This window comes from Hylobates moloch, unplaced genomic scaffold (genome assembly GCF_009828535.3).
Source record: "Hylobates moloch isolate HMO894 unplaced genomic scaffold, HMol_V3 SCAFFOLD_10, whole genome shotgun sequence".
In the NCBI taxonomy this organism is placed as follows: domain Eukaryota; kingdom Metazoa; phylum Chordata; class Mammalia; order Primates; family Hylobatidae; genus Hylobates; species Hylobates moloch.
In genome coordinates this window covers 77622722-77637598 of record NW_026652285.1, presented here as the reverse complement: position 1 = coordinate 77637598, position 14877 = coordinate 77622722, and the positions used below count along the sequence as shown (strand labels likewise).

General features: G+C 35.9%; 1 protein-coding gene across 3 annotated transcripts in view; it reads right to left on the bottom strand.

Moving 5' to 3' along the window:
• Positions 1-14877, bottom strand: part of FSD1L (fibronectin type III and SPRY domain containing 1 like) — a 91476-nt gene that overhangs the window by 45617 nt on the left and 30982 nt on the right. For all 3 annotated transcript variants that reach the window (XM_032164783.1, XM_032164784.1, XM_058445659.1), the window contains exons 5-6: positions 12362-12384; positions 7220-7341 (exon numbers count right to left, since the gene is read on the bottom strand). In XM_032164783.1, the coding sequence (XP_032020674.1) occupies positions 7220-7341; positions 12362-12384 (145 nt within the window). The remainder of the gene's footprint in view (positions 1-7219; positions 7342-12361; positions 12385-14877) is intronic.

The window sequence follows — 14877 nt, the reverse complement described above, 5'->3', positions numbered from 1 at the left end:
ATTTTGATTGTATTTTTTTCTAAGTTTAGATATGCTTAGATACACAAATTATTATCATTGTGTTACAACTGCTTACAGTATTCAGTATAGTAACATGCTGTACAGGTTTGTAGCCTAGGAGCAATCTGCTATATAATATAGCCTAGATGTGTAGGAGACTGTATACCATCTTGGTTTGTGTAAACACACTCTATGATGTTTGCACAATGACAAAATTGCCAAACATCACATTTATTAGAATGTATCCCCACCACTGACAAATGATTATATTAGAAAAGAAGATCTAAAACCAGTAATTTAAGCTTCCACCTTGGTAAACTAAAAACAATAAAAATAATAATAATAATAATAATGCCAAAGCAAGCAGAAAAGAAATAATGAAAATTAGAACAAAAATCGGGTTGGGTGTGGTAGTCACACCTGTAGTCCCAGTGCTTTAGAAGGCTGAGGTGGGAAGATCACTTGAGGCCAGGGGTTTGAGACCAGCCTAGGCAACACAGTAAGACCCCATCTCTACGAAAAAAGATTTAAATTAGCTGGGCATGGTAGCACATGCCTGTAGTCCTAACTACTGAGAAGGCTGTGGCAGGAAGATCCCTTGAGCCCAGGAGTTCAAGGCTGCAGTGAGCTATGATTATATAACTGCATTCCAGCCTGGGCAACAGAGCAAGACTCTATCTCTAAAAACAAACAAACAGAAAACAAGAACAGAAATCAATGAAACTGAAAAGAGGGGAATCAATGGAAAAAAATCACGAAAGCAAAACCTGGTTCTTTGAAAGATCAGTGGAGTCAATAAACCTCTAGCCAGACTAAGAAAAGAGAGAGGACACAAATAACTAGTATCAAAAATGAAAGACAGGGCATCTCCACAGATCCTACGGACGTTAAAAAGCTAATCAAGGAATTCTATGAACAGCTCTATGTCCACAAATTTGATAACCTAAATGAAAGGACCAGTTCTATGAAAGACACAATCTGCCAAAACCCACAAGGAAAACAGACAATCTGAATAGGCCTATATCTATTTAAAAAATTGAATGGATATTAATAATTTTCCAAAACAGAAAGCACCAGGCACAAAAGTGTTCACTGGTGAATTCTACCATACTTTTCAGGACAAAAGTACACTAACTCTCTACAATCTCTCGCGGAAGAGAAAAGTAGAGAGAATACTTCCTAACTCATTCTATGAGGCCAGCATTACCCTAATACCAAAACTGACAAAGATATTACTGCAAAAGAAAACTACAAACCATAAATTAGATGCGAAAAATCCTCAACAAAATATTAGCAAATCAAATCCAACAATTAACAAAAAGAATTATATCCTTGACCAACTGGTATTCATTCCAAGTATGCAGGCTGGTTCAACATTTGAAAAATCAATGTAACCCATCACATCAACAGGCTTAAAAAGAAAAATCTCACAGTCATATAAATAGATGCCAAAAAATGCATTTCACAAATTCCAACACTCATTCAAAATAAAAACTCTCAGTGAAATAGAACAGAAAGGAACTTCCTCAACTCAACTTGTTAAGAAATAGCTACAAAAAAAATTACAGCTAACACCATACTTAATGGGGAGAAACTCAAAATGTTTCCACTAAGTTCAGGAACAAGGCAAGGATCCCCCTCTTTCTACTGCTTCCAACATAGTACTGGAAGTCCTAGGTAATGCAGTACGACAATACAAGGTATTCAGGTTGGGAGAAATAAATAAAACTGTCTTTGTTAACAAATGACATGATCATCTATGTGGAAAATCCAAAAGAATCAACAAAAAAACTCCTGAAACTAATAAGTGATCACAGCAAGGCTGCAGGATACAAGGCCTACCACTTTCCTGTATACCAGAAATGAACAAGTGGAATTTGAAATTAAAACACAACACCATTTACATCAGTACCCCCAAAATGAAATCTTTCGATATAAATCTAACAAAATATGTTCAATGTTTATATGAGGAAAACTACAAAACTCTAATGAAAGAAATCAAAGAACTAAATTAATATAGAGATATTCCAATGTTTATGGATAGAAATACTCAATGTTCTTAAGATGTCAGTTCTTCCCAATTTGATCTACAGAGTGAATGCAATCCCAATCATAATCCCAGTAAGCTATTTTGTGGATATCAATAAGATGACTCTAAAGTTTATATGGAAAGGTAAAGTATCCAGATAAAGGTAACACAATATTGAAAAACAAGATCAAAGTTGGAAGACTGAAACTAGTCAACTCTCAGACATACTATGGGAGGCGGAGCTTGCAGTGAGCAGAGACGGCGCCACTGCACTCCAGCCTGAGCGACAGAGTGAGATTCCATCACAAAAAAAAAAAAAAAAAAAAAAAAAAGAATCTACAGTCATCAAGACGTGGTATTGGTGAAAGAAGAGACAAACAGCTCAAAGGAACCAAAGGCAAGCTTCATGAAAGAAACAGTAAGATAGGCTAAACATTATTAGAATTAAAAATCTTGCTCTGTAAAAGACATCGTCAAAGGGAAAAAAAAGCCAGACAGGGAGACAATATTTGCAAAAGAAGTATCTGATAAGGACTACACAGAACTCTTTTTTTTTTTTTAGATGGAGTCTCACTCTGTTGCCAGGCTGGAATGCAGTGGTGCAATCTCGGCTCACTGCAAGCTCCTGCCTCCTGGGTTCACGCCATTCTGCCTCAGCCTCCCGAGGAGCTGGGACTACAGGCGCCCGCCACCACACCCGGCTAATTTTTGTATTTTTAGTACAGATGAGGTTTCACCGTGTTAGCCAGGATGGTCTCGATCTCCTGACCTTGTGATCTGCCCACCTCGGGCTCCCAAAGTGCTGCGGTTACAGGCGTGAGCCACCACGCCCGGCCCAAAGAACTCTTAATATTCAACAATAAGAAAAGAAACAACCCAATGTAAAAAAAAAATAGGCCAAAGACCTTACAGACATCGCACCAAAAAAGACATACGGACAGTAAGTATATAAAAAGATCCTTCACATAATATGTCGTTAGGGAAATTGAAATTTTAAAAAACAATAAAATACCACAATACCACCAATTGGTGAAAATGTGGAGCAACAGAACTCTATTCATTGCTTGTGGGAATGCAAAATCATACAGACACTTAGGAAGACAGTTTGGTAGTTTCCTATAAAATTAAACACGCTTTTACCATACCATTCAGTAACTGGCATTTATCCAAAGGAGTTGAAAACTTATGTCTACACAAAAATGTGCATACAGATGTTTATAGTAGCCTTATTCATAACTGCCCAAAGTTGGAAGTAATCAAGATGTACTTCAGTGTATAAATGAATAAATAAACCATGGTGCATCTAGACAATGGACTATTATTGCATACTAAAAAGAAATGAGCTATCAGGTCATCAATATACATGGAGGAAACTTAAATGCATATTACTAAGTGAAAGAAAGCAATGTGAAAAGGCTACTTACTATATGATTCCAACTATACAAGATTCTGAAAAAGGCAAAACTATGGAGAGAGTAAATAGATCAGTGGTTGCCACTGACTGGGGGTAAGGAACGATGAAAATGTGGGGCACAGCAGATTTTTCGGGCAGTGAAAATATTCTGTATGATAATACAATGGCGGATACATGTCAGTATACATCTGCCGAAACCCATAAAATGTACAATAGCAGGAGGGAACCCCCAATGTAAAACTATAGACTTTTCGGTGATAATGATGTGTCAGTGCAGGTTCATCAATTGTAATAAATATACCACTCTGGTGGGAGACGTTGATAGTGAAGAAGGCTATGCATGTGTGAAGGTATATGAGAAATCTCCATACCTTTTATTCAACTTTACTGTAAACTTAAAACTGCTCTAAAACTGAAGTTTATTTTTAAAAAGCTACAAATATAAGAAAATATGTGTATTTTTACAATCTTGCAATAGTGAAAGTCTTTTTAAGTAAGACCTTTATAAAATCTAAGAGTCACAAAAGAAAACTGTGATGTATTTCACTGCACTAAAATTAAAAATTTTGCTAGGAAAAAAAATCACCATAAATTCAACAGGCAAATGATCAAGGTGAGCAAGGATATACACCACATAGGACAAAGGTTGACTTCCTTAATATATTAAAAGGTCCTACCCCACATATCATTAATAAAAAGACTAACAATCCCATGAAAATTTGACAAAATTCATAAATAGGGAGCTCATTTTTAAAGTGGCTTATGAAAATATGACAAAAGCACAAACTCATTCATACTTAAAGAAATGAAAATTAAAACAATCATAATACATTTGTCATCTATTAGAATAGTAAAAAAAAAACCTGACAGCAGTGTTTGCAGCAGTGTAACAATACCGGCATTCAAATATTTTCCAGTACATATAAACTGTGAAATCTCTTTGACAACTTAAAATCTACTCAAATTTAAAATAAACATGTACTTCCACTTCCAGGAATTTGTCCTCAAGAGATAGTGGCACCTCTCTGCAAATATATACAAGTATTTGAACATTTCAGCATTGTTTCTAATGAAAAGACTATAAACCTAAATAGTCATCAAGAACTAATTACATTCCTACTATCTAGTCATGAAAAAAATAAAGTAGATGTACAGTGATCTGGAATGAACTCCTACATACTGTTAAGTGGCAAGGCAAAATTATATAACAAGGTGTATGTATGCTTCCTTTTTTAGTGTTCTTGCTGTACTATATGCTTCCACCTCTTTAAAGGAGGTGAATTACATGTTAGGTTTAATCACATGAAATCGCCAAAAATTACCAATTACATGATTCTGTCTATATAATGACACTTTTACAGGCATAGACTGTTTCTAGAAAGATAAGCACATGCTAGTCAACATTTGTAGCTCCTAGGGAAGAAAACTGGAAGTCTGAGATGAGAGGGCTACTTTATACTCTTTTGTACTACTTTAACTGTTTACCACATGCATATATTCCTTTTTCCAACAAAAATACTAAAGTAACTTTAATATGTAAACAGATAAGCAGGAAAGGACAACTTTCCTCTCTAGGTTGCTGAAATTTTTCTTTGCTCTCCACTCAGATGGAAATTATATTAAGAACGTTCTATATCTGATAGCTATATGAAGAAGGGTGAAATTCTGAAGTTTTAGGGTCATACTGGCGGTAAGTAGAGACATATGGTTAATGTGACCTAAACATATTTCCTATTTTCCTTTCTTAAGTAAGAAAGTTCACATTTGGAGATATATTCCCTAGTCTGAAATTTAAGTCCCTATCTCCCACAAGTGAACATAAAAGTGTTCTACTTAAAAGTAAAACCTCAGTTAACTGGTAACCTGTGCCACCTCAAATTTTCAAAACTAAAATAAAATCCAGCTTCTTACCAATGAAATTCTACATGTCAGATTGAAAAGACCAAACCATTTTAAATTATATGGCAATCAAAATAAAACTTTTAAAAATGTTTATTCCTGCTTTAATATCAGTTTTACTCTTAAGTAGAGCCCTGCGAATGAAAATATAGAAATTCTGAAAGGCCAATGTTTAGGTAAATAGCCAATGACAAGTACACTTTCTTCCTCTACAACTACAGTTCCTTCTCTCATCTTTTCCTTTTATGAACTCCTCTAGAACTTCTAATCTATATCACACAAATTAGTATTTCACTTGTGCTATCCTTACTAGGTTCCATTATAGTGTTAGAACTACTAACTTGTTTTTCCAATCATATTTTAAAGTCCCTGACCATATATTCAAGGAAAAAAGGAATGGTTCCATATAATCAACATTCTCTATTCAAAAACAGCCTCCAAAAAAAAAGTACTTGTGCTCACGCCTGTAATCCCAGCACTCTGGGAGGCTGAGGCACGCGGATCACAAGGTCAGGAGATCGAAACCATCCTGGCTAACACCGTGAAACCCCGTCTCTACTAAAAATACAAAAACTTAGCCATGCTCGGTGGCGGGCACCTGTAGTCCCAGCTACTTGGGAGGCTGAGGCAGGAGAATGGCGCGAACCCGGGAGGCGGAGCTTGCAGTGAGCCGAGATCGTGCCACTGCAGTCCAGCCTGGGCAACAGAGCGAGACTCCGTCTCAAAAAAAAAAAAAAAAAAAGGTACTTGTAAGGAAAACATATATCACTTTCAAGAAATTCCTTGATCCCTCAAATCACCATATCTAAATAGTTTTAGTTATCAGCAACATGATAAAAAAAAAAAAAAAAAACCTAACCAAAAGGTTGTAAGTCATATTCCTGACTTATCCCCAGCAAACTCATATTGAAGTTTGGTCACCAATATGGCAGTGTTGGGAAGTGGTGCCTTTAAGAGGTGATTAGGTCATTACAATGCGTTGATGTCTTTCTCAAAAGACTGGGTTAGTTCTCGTGAAAGAAGATTCTTACAAAGTGAGGTTGACTCTCTTGTTTTGCCTTTTTTGCATGTGTCTGGTTCCCCTTCTGTTGTCCATCATGTTTTGACGTAGCATGAGGCTATCACCAGAAGCTGCCAGACACTGCTGCCCAGTCTTGAACTTCTCAGCCTAGAGAACCTCTTTTCTTTATATAAATTACCCAGTCTCAGGCCTTCTGTTATGGCAACACAAAACAGACTAAGATTGGTTCTCAATTGGCTCTTTTACATATGTGAAAAATTTGGGACTCAATCACAAATGGTTCTGGCTACTGCAATATCCTGTTAATACTTTAATAAAATAATGTTAACATATTACTGAAGATAAAGTTCCATCTGAGCCAACAACCACAATAATAATGATGATAACACCTAACATTCACTGAATTTTAACTACGTGCAGGTACTATTATAAATATTTTAGAGGTATCAATTGATTTAATCCTTATAAACACCCTAGAAGAATAACATCACATTTTAAAGATGTTAAAAATGAAGCAAGTTAAGCAAATTGTTCAAGATTACATAGCAAGTAAGCAATAGGATTCAAACCTAAGAAGTCTGGCCTTGAGACCAACTGCTAACCATCACACCATACTGCTTCCCTCTGCCAAGCTAACAATAAGAGATCCCTTGATAGGATTCTGAAAATGCAATTTTACTACCAATAAAATATCTAAAAATAAAAAAACTAGCAAATTTAATTATTCCTTAGCTGAATGAAAAAAAAAAATCACACTATACTTCCTTAATACTTACATACCAATGTTCACTGCAAAAAAATCTTGTAGAAAAAAAAAGTTTTTATACAAAACTTTACATGTAATACATGTATTTACCTGGCAAAAACTTCAAAGTTTGCAGCATCTGTCTTTCCTGTGAGAAATCCACCATTAAATGAGTCATGTTGTCACTGACCTTTGGTTTCAAAGAAAGGCGAAAGGCTGAAGCCATTGTGACTCTATGGTAAACACAAACATACTTTTTAAAATAAAGAAGTAAGAAGTATCAAATCATATTTAATTTATAAAATGAAAAGAAATTATATCACTAATAATTTCAGAGACTATAATAAAAGTAAAAAGTGAAATAGAAATTTGCTCTTAGTCTTCAAAATTAACTAAATAAAAAACTACAAAATGTCTTTTTAAAGACATTTAAGACAACTGGTTAGCAACTTTCCTCCCAGCCAATTTTTATTAAATTGCATATATACGAATAACAACAAATATCCAATAAAAATAATCTTTACCAGACTCAACATTCATTTGAACCTCTGTACACTCAATCTTACTGACTTCCTGATGCCAGCCTTACTCCTTTTCATATGCCAGATAATGAACTAAAATTCATTTATATTCATTTGAATCACACCTTGATTCAAACATTCTCCCTAGTAATAAGAGCTACCCCATGTACCCTCAAATAAGAGTAGAGGTAGATTGACCTAATATTGTATAGTCTGGTAGTTGCTAAAGATAGGCCATGGATAAGAAAGGAGAGAAGTGAAATCACTATCAATGAATACCACACTAGGTGTCACTCTGATCTATCAACATCAGCTACAGGGAAGCCTACTATAAGAAACAGCCCTGTGAAAAACTATATGCCATGGAAATAATAGGAATTCAATAAACATTTACTAGATGAATGTGGAGGGAAAAACAAAAAAAGAATGACGCCACTTTATCCAAAGTACAGAGAATCTGTAGTCCATTAAACTGAAGATTAAAAGAAATCCTCTTATTCTATTAATTTGTAATCTTATCTCAAATTTCAATTTTTCATATTCCAATAAATTTCCACAAGTATCACAAAGTAAGCCCCTTACTATCTTTGGTTCAAGAATGATCAGAAGTACTACAGGTGAACACTGTCCTCCTAGTACACAATTTGGAAGGGGAAGGAAACAGAGCTGGTGGGACAAGGGGAATACTAGGCCTAGTCAATTGTATCTGCCAGATCAATCGGATCTGCCAAATCTATCCAAGAAGTCAATGAAATGAAAGATGTCAAACTTGCTATATTCACTTACTTTAGGATGAAAAATGTCAAGCTGTTTCTGTATTTAGTTATTTTACTTCATTTTAAAACTAGTAATAATTTAATAGTAACAATGAGTAAACAACAGTTGATGTGTTTATCAAGAAGAAAGTGCTACATGAAATATAATTTACAGCAAAGGGAATTCACACTGACTGCTTACTATATGCCAAGTATAATGCTGAGTATTTCATACATATTACACTAAGCTGTCTCTCAAATAATACAATTTCAATAAAAAGGAACAAATACTAAGTCCTACATATGTTATTCTTTACAGCCCCAAGTATCTTTTGATTTGAGGACATTTGAAATAGCTATAGTCAGATATGTACTTACTAAATGCTCACTGAATCAGTGAATAGGTTAGAACCTACTTGGTTTATTCAAAACCTGACTAAATATTTAAATGTTTACTGAGAAATGTTGAGAAAAAAAATCCAAAAGTATTTTAGAGAATTTTAAACCTTAAACCTGTAAGATTTGATTCAATCACCATGACGTCAAAGAAAAAGAATATGCCCCTAAATGCATTAGAAAGGCTTATCAAAGCTTTAAAAAAAAACAAGAACAACTCTTATTTTCTAGTCAATGAAAATTTAAGTTTCCATGAATCAATTTAGATGGGCAACAATGCTACAATCTTTCAGAAGACTGAACTTTAATTTTTAACTTCATGTATTTAGATACATGCCTCAAAGCCCAAACTAAACATCTAAAATTCATTAGATAATTCTCTACACTACAGGATCCACAAGGCTAGGTATGTTTTAATTCCCCTTGATTTTCTTAGTTCATTTCTACTAGCACAAGGTAAATTCAAGGATCCTTCGCTCCTGATTTTTGCAAAGATAAAATAACTACAAAACACAGTTTTCATTTCCTCAAACTACCTAATTAACTTGACTCTTCCATAACCCCTCTCTTTCAAGAACCAATAACTCCTGCAATATACCTCGACTAATCATATTCCAACATTATTAAGTCCCCAGAAGTACACGCCAGTAATTCTATAAAGTTATAGAGATGTGCTATTATCTTATTTCTATCCTGAGTTTTCTCTCTTCATCTTGCTGTTCCTCTGTGTAACTTCTACCATAGCAAATGATAAATGATGAGTTTTCACAGACATTTTCATTTTTTTATATTTGATTGCTTGCTCAGATATGTTACACATTCTCCCTTAAAATCCATCTATGCCCTTACAAAAAGATAATCCTAGGGCAGGCATGGTGGCTCATATCTGTAACCCCAGCACTTCGGAAGGCTGAGGCGAGAGGACAGCTTGAGCCCAGGAGTTTGAGACCAGCCTAGGCAACATGGCGAAACCCTGTCTCTAAAAAAGATACAGAAAAATTAACTGGGCATGGTGGCACGTGCCTGCAGTCCCAGCTGCTCAGGCGGCAGAGGTGGAAGGGCCCCTTAAGCCAGGGAGGTCCAGGCTGCAATAAGCTGTGATTGTGCCACTGCACTCCAGCCTGGGTGGTGGAGCAAGACCCTGACCCCCCCCCCCAAAAAAAAGTCGATTCTTTGCTTGGTGAAAATAGCTACAGTAGTTATTTTATTATGACTATATATTTAAATTATTTTTATATTTTAAATGGCAAAAATGGAATTCTAAAAGCTCACTTTTGGGGAGTACTAAAAACTACATCAGAGATATCTGAACATTATAAAGCTAAACACCAAATTTTAAAAATTAAGTTGAAGGGCCAGGCACAGTGGCTCACACCTGTAATCCCAGCACTTTGGGAGGCCGAAATGGGCAGATCACTTGAGGTCAGGGGTTCGAGACCAGCCTGGCCAACATGGTGAAACTCCATCTCTACAAAACACACACACACACAAATTAGCTGGGTGTGGTGGCAGGTGCCTGTAATCCCAGCTACTTGGGAGGCTGAGGCAGGAGAATCGCTTGAACCCGGGAGGCAGAGCCTGCAGTGAGCCAATATTGCACCACTGCACTCCAGCCTGGGCGACAGAGCAAGACTCTGTCTCAAAAAAAAAAAAAAAAATTAAGTTGAGAGTCAGAAATGTTCCTCGGGCAGGAAGTAAAAATTCTGCAGGGGACCACAAAAATGCTATAGGGTTTGAACAAGCAAAGAAAAAAGAAACACACACACACACACACACACACACACACACACACACACACACACACAGTTTGCCTGAACCCTAATTCCTGAGATCACCTGGATACTTATGAAATCAAGCCAAGAGGCTGGCTTAGAAGACGCAAAAAACCCAAGCTTCAGTGAAGAATACAGCCATTGAAATTGGTCATAAAATTAAATTCTGATAAACAAATCTGGACAAAGACAAAGAGTTCAAGGATACAAACAAGATTCTGTGATGAAAAGAGCCATATAGAGTCTTGAAAAAGGGAGAGATTTTGCAAGGTCATAATTAGGAAGTAACTTCTAATTCAGAAAATTAGGAACTAGAGCAGGATGTAGTGGGATAGGTAGCTAAACAGTAAGTATAATATACCCAGGGAGGAAGATGGATGACTCATAGCAATTTCCAGACATAACCCAAATCTACCTTATCCACAAAACTGACCTATCTAGCATCCATTCCTCACACGGCTAATATTTTTCACCTTCAAACTTTCACAATCATCTTTCTAGATCCAGGATTTATAAGAATGATCCATGTCTTTAGCTACTGCCTGATGTAAAATATACAAAAAATATATAAAAATTAATATAGGACCAGGCACAATGGCTCACACCTGTAATCCCAGCACTTTGGGAGGCCAAGTTGGGCGGATAGCTTGAGCTTAGGCATTCCAGACCATCCTGGGCAAAATAGCAAGACCCTGTCTCTACAAAAAATACAAAAATTAGCTGGGTGTGGTGGCGCATGCCTGTAGTCCCACCTATTCAGGAGGATGAGGCAGAGGATCACTTGAGCCCAGGAGGCAGAGGTTGCAGTGAGACAAGATCGCACCACTGCACTCCAGCCTGGGTGCTAGAGCGAGACTCTGCCTCAAAAAAAAAAAAAAAAAAGAAAAAAGAGAGAAACCCAGAAGTAAAATTTTCAGCCAAGATTAACAATAGAGGCACTGTTTTTCACATAATCTATAATGAAAATTTTTGTGAATTATCTGATGAAGAATAATTTAATCTAGGATTTGGAGTGGTACTTTGAAGAGCTGTGCCTTTCCGAGAATCTCATGATCCTCAGATGAAAAAACTTGTTATAATCTCAATACAGACAATACTCAGTGACTAGACAGGCAGATCCAAACTGTTCCTGCTGTGTTAATGCAATCCAAATGTTGCCAGCAACTCCTTTAGCACTCTATGGTCGTTACAAGTACTAAATTCTTTTTCTTAAGCCTGGCTCTACCAATAAGAAAGACCTTTTGAACCAAAACCTTTAATAATTTTCCTTAATTTTCTCTTCCCACAGAATATTAACTAGATAGTGGTGGCATTAGAAATAGAAAGAGATGGCACCAGGAACAGGATGGAATGAGAATACGAGGTGTTAAACAGGAGGGCAGTGAAGTAGGAGAGCTTTAGTTCTTGAGGACTAATTAAAATGAGTGAGTTCACAGAAAATAAGACCCACTTACATTTAAATTTAACAACAAAAAACACATTCCAGGAATATATATCTTTAAGTTATTCAAAATAGTTCCCTCTTCATTAGTACAACTAATTAAGAACTGTTCTAAAACTAAAACTAACTATATTACTACACCAGAAATGAAATTCTTCTGAAGCACATAATTATCCACAACTATGCTTTTAAAAAATCTTATTGATACAATACTTATTCCAAGAAAATACACAGATGACATTTTATTTTGTACTTGGTCATTGGGTATTTTTATCTTAACTAACACGATTTTAATTAAAAAACTATTTCTGAATTTCATTTCTGACTTCAATATTTATACTTAAGTAAAAATGTGTTTTATACCATACCTATCCTTGATCTGTCTGGCAGCCTTGGAGCCAATCAGGGAGAAGAGAAAGAAGGCAAGTTAGTGCTTTTCATGCAAGTTTCAATGGCAGTGACATGCAAGAAAAGTTAGGATATAAACCCTGCAATAGATTAGTTCATATTCACCAAAACACAAACTATAGAAAATTTATGTGTATAGTTCACATAAGCTTTCATGTCATGTTAGAATTATAGTAGAAAATCCAGACCCCACAAAAATCACCTTTTAAGAGGAAAATTTAACACTTCAAACAAATTCCAGGTGACTATAAATGTTTTTTTCTTACCTTAAGATTATCAAAACACACCTCCACTTTCATTCAGTCTGATACTCAACAACTAGAGCAACCAATCTCCTTCATGGGACAACTTCCTTCATGGTTTTCTTGTACATGTCAAATTTACTCTCTAATTTTTCTTCAGAAATATCTTTAACTACTTCATAATCGTTGTTCCAAGTTTTCTCTATATGCCTCTATAGGGCAAGGAATTCTGAGAGTTTGCCTGCTAACAAATACAACTAGGCTGCAATTCTATAAACCTTTACTCCAAAGAAAGCTGTAAAGGCAGAAATTCAGACACGGAGACCAGAGAAATACTTCTAGCAATGGGGTCTTTCTCCATGATGATTTCATACATGCTACCAACTTAAACCTATATATAAGGTATCTCTTTTGTCTTTTTTTTCAATGCAAGCACAAGTTTAGAAAGGGAACTCAGCTATTTACTTGGGGCTGCATGGTCACACAAAATAATAAAAAACAAGTAAAAACTGTTGTCCCTTTTATATTTACACACAATATATCAAACAAAAGTTTTTTTCTCCACAGTAACCAGTATAGTTAACAATATATCAGACATAGACAAGGCTGTTTTGCTCAACATTGTATCCCCAGTGCCTAGCAAAAATGCTTAGGACATAGTAATACTTAATAATTATTAAATTTATTTGAATGTTAATTAGATACATGTAGCAATGCTTCTGTGGCCTCTCTTCTTCAGTTCTAACGTTGTTCCTATTCATTATTGGTCATTTTTATACCCACCCTAAAACATTCTGGTCTGAGTACTCTTTCTACTCAAAAACACAGAACTCAGATTTTTTCTTTTTGAGACAGAGTCTTGTTCTGTCACCCAGGCTGGAGTGCAGTGGCGCGATCTTGGCTCACTGCAAGCTCTGCCTCCCGGGTTCATGCTATTCTCCTGCCTCAGCCTCCCGAGTAGCTGGGACTACAGGGACCCACCACCACGCCCAGCAAGTTTTTTTGTATTTTTATTACAGACGGGGTTTCACCGTGTTAGACAGGATGGTCTTGATCTCCTGACCTCGTGATCCGCCTGCCTCAGCCTCCCAAAGTGCTGGGATTACAGGCGTGAGCCAGCGCACCCAGGCAACACAGAACTGAGATTTAAGAGATCAGCATATTATACAGTCTCAGCATTACTATTAATCAGTTGAGACCTTGTATATTAATCATTCTACTTCTTTTCTAAGGAATTTTGTTCCTTAATGTTTCCAAAAATCATTCCCACATGCTACACAAACAAATTCTGTGGAATCTGTATCTTAAGTCATGAAACTACTGTAGTACTGGAGATAGAAAATCTTTAAAAAGTTAATTTAAATGATGTTTTTAATTACGGTCATTAAAGCTGGAATTACAAAACAAAGATTTTAATGTAAGTGTTAAAGGAAGGAAAGAAAGGACTCTTCTCTGTACCTGATATGAAACAAGTACTACTAGGATTACTCTTTACCTCTCCATTCCCTTATTTCTCCTAGGAAAATGATATGACTTATCTGATAATGGGTTTGATAGGAGAAACTAGAAATTAGTAGCTCAGGACCTTCTGCTTTTTCTCACAGCTTGCTTGCCCACAGAGAACATATATTCTGTTCTTTCCCTCTGTGCCATAACTTTCACTGAAAGAGGCTTCCCCTGCCCATCACCTGAGGCAGCCCCTGCTGATCATGCCTGGGTGAATTTGTCTGTCTAATTCTAGGTATTTAGTATTGGGAAACTTGCCCAATAACAAAAGCCATCTTTTCCAATATGCTTTTGTCATTATTTGGCCTCTTATCAGTTTTGTTTTGTCTTATTTCCTAACTGGTTTCAAACTTAGAGAAATACTACCAATTACCCTTGCATAACCCAATAATATGAAGATGATTACCGTTTTTTAAACTGACCACAATAATTCAATTTTGTGTCAAGTGTTACTAAATTTAATAAGGTGAAAAGTTTTAGTGTGTGTGTGCACATATGCATGCATGCAAAGCTTTTATAGTATCACTTCATGTACCATGCTGTTTGTGAAAAACTAGGAAAGGAATAAATGAAAAGCCAGATAATCCATGAAAAACTGTTGTCCATACATTTACATAGAATATACCCAGCTAGTAAAACTGAAAACTCCCATGGCTCCACTTTCATTTAGGTTCAAATTTTACTGCATATATATTGTATAAATCCAAGAGAGGTTTAAGAAGTTATTC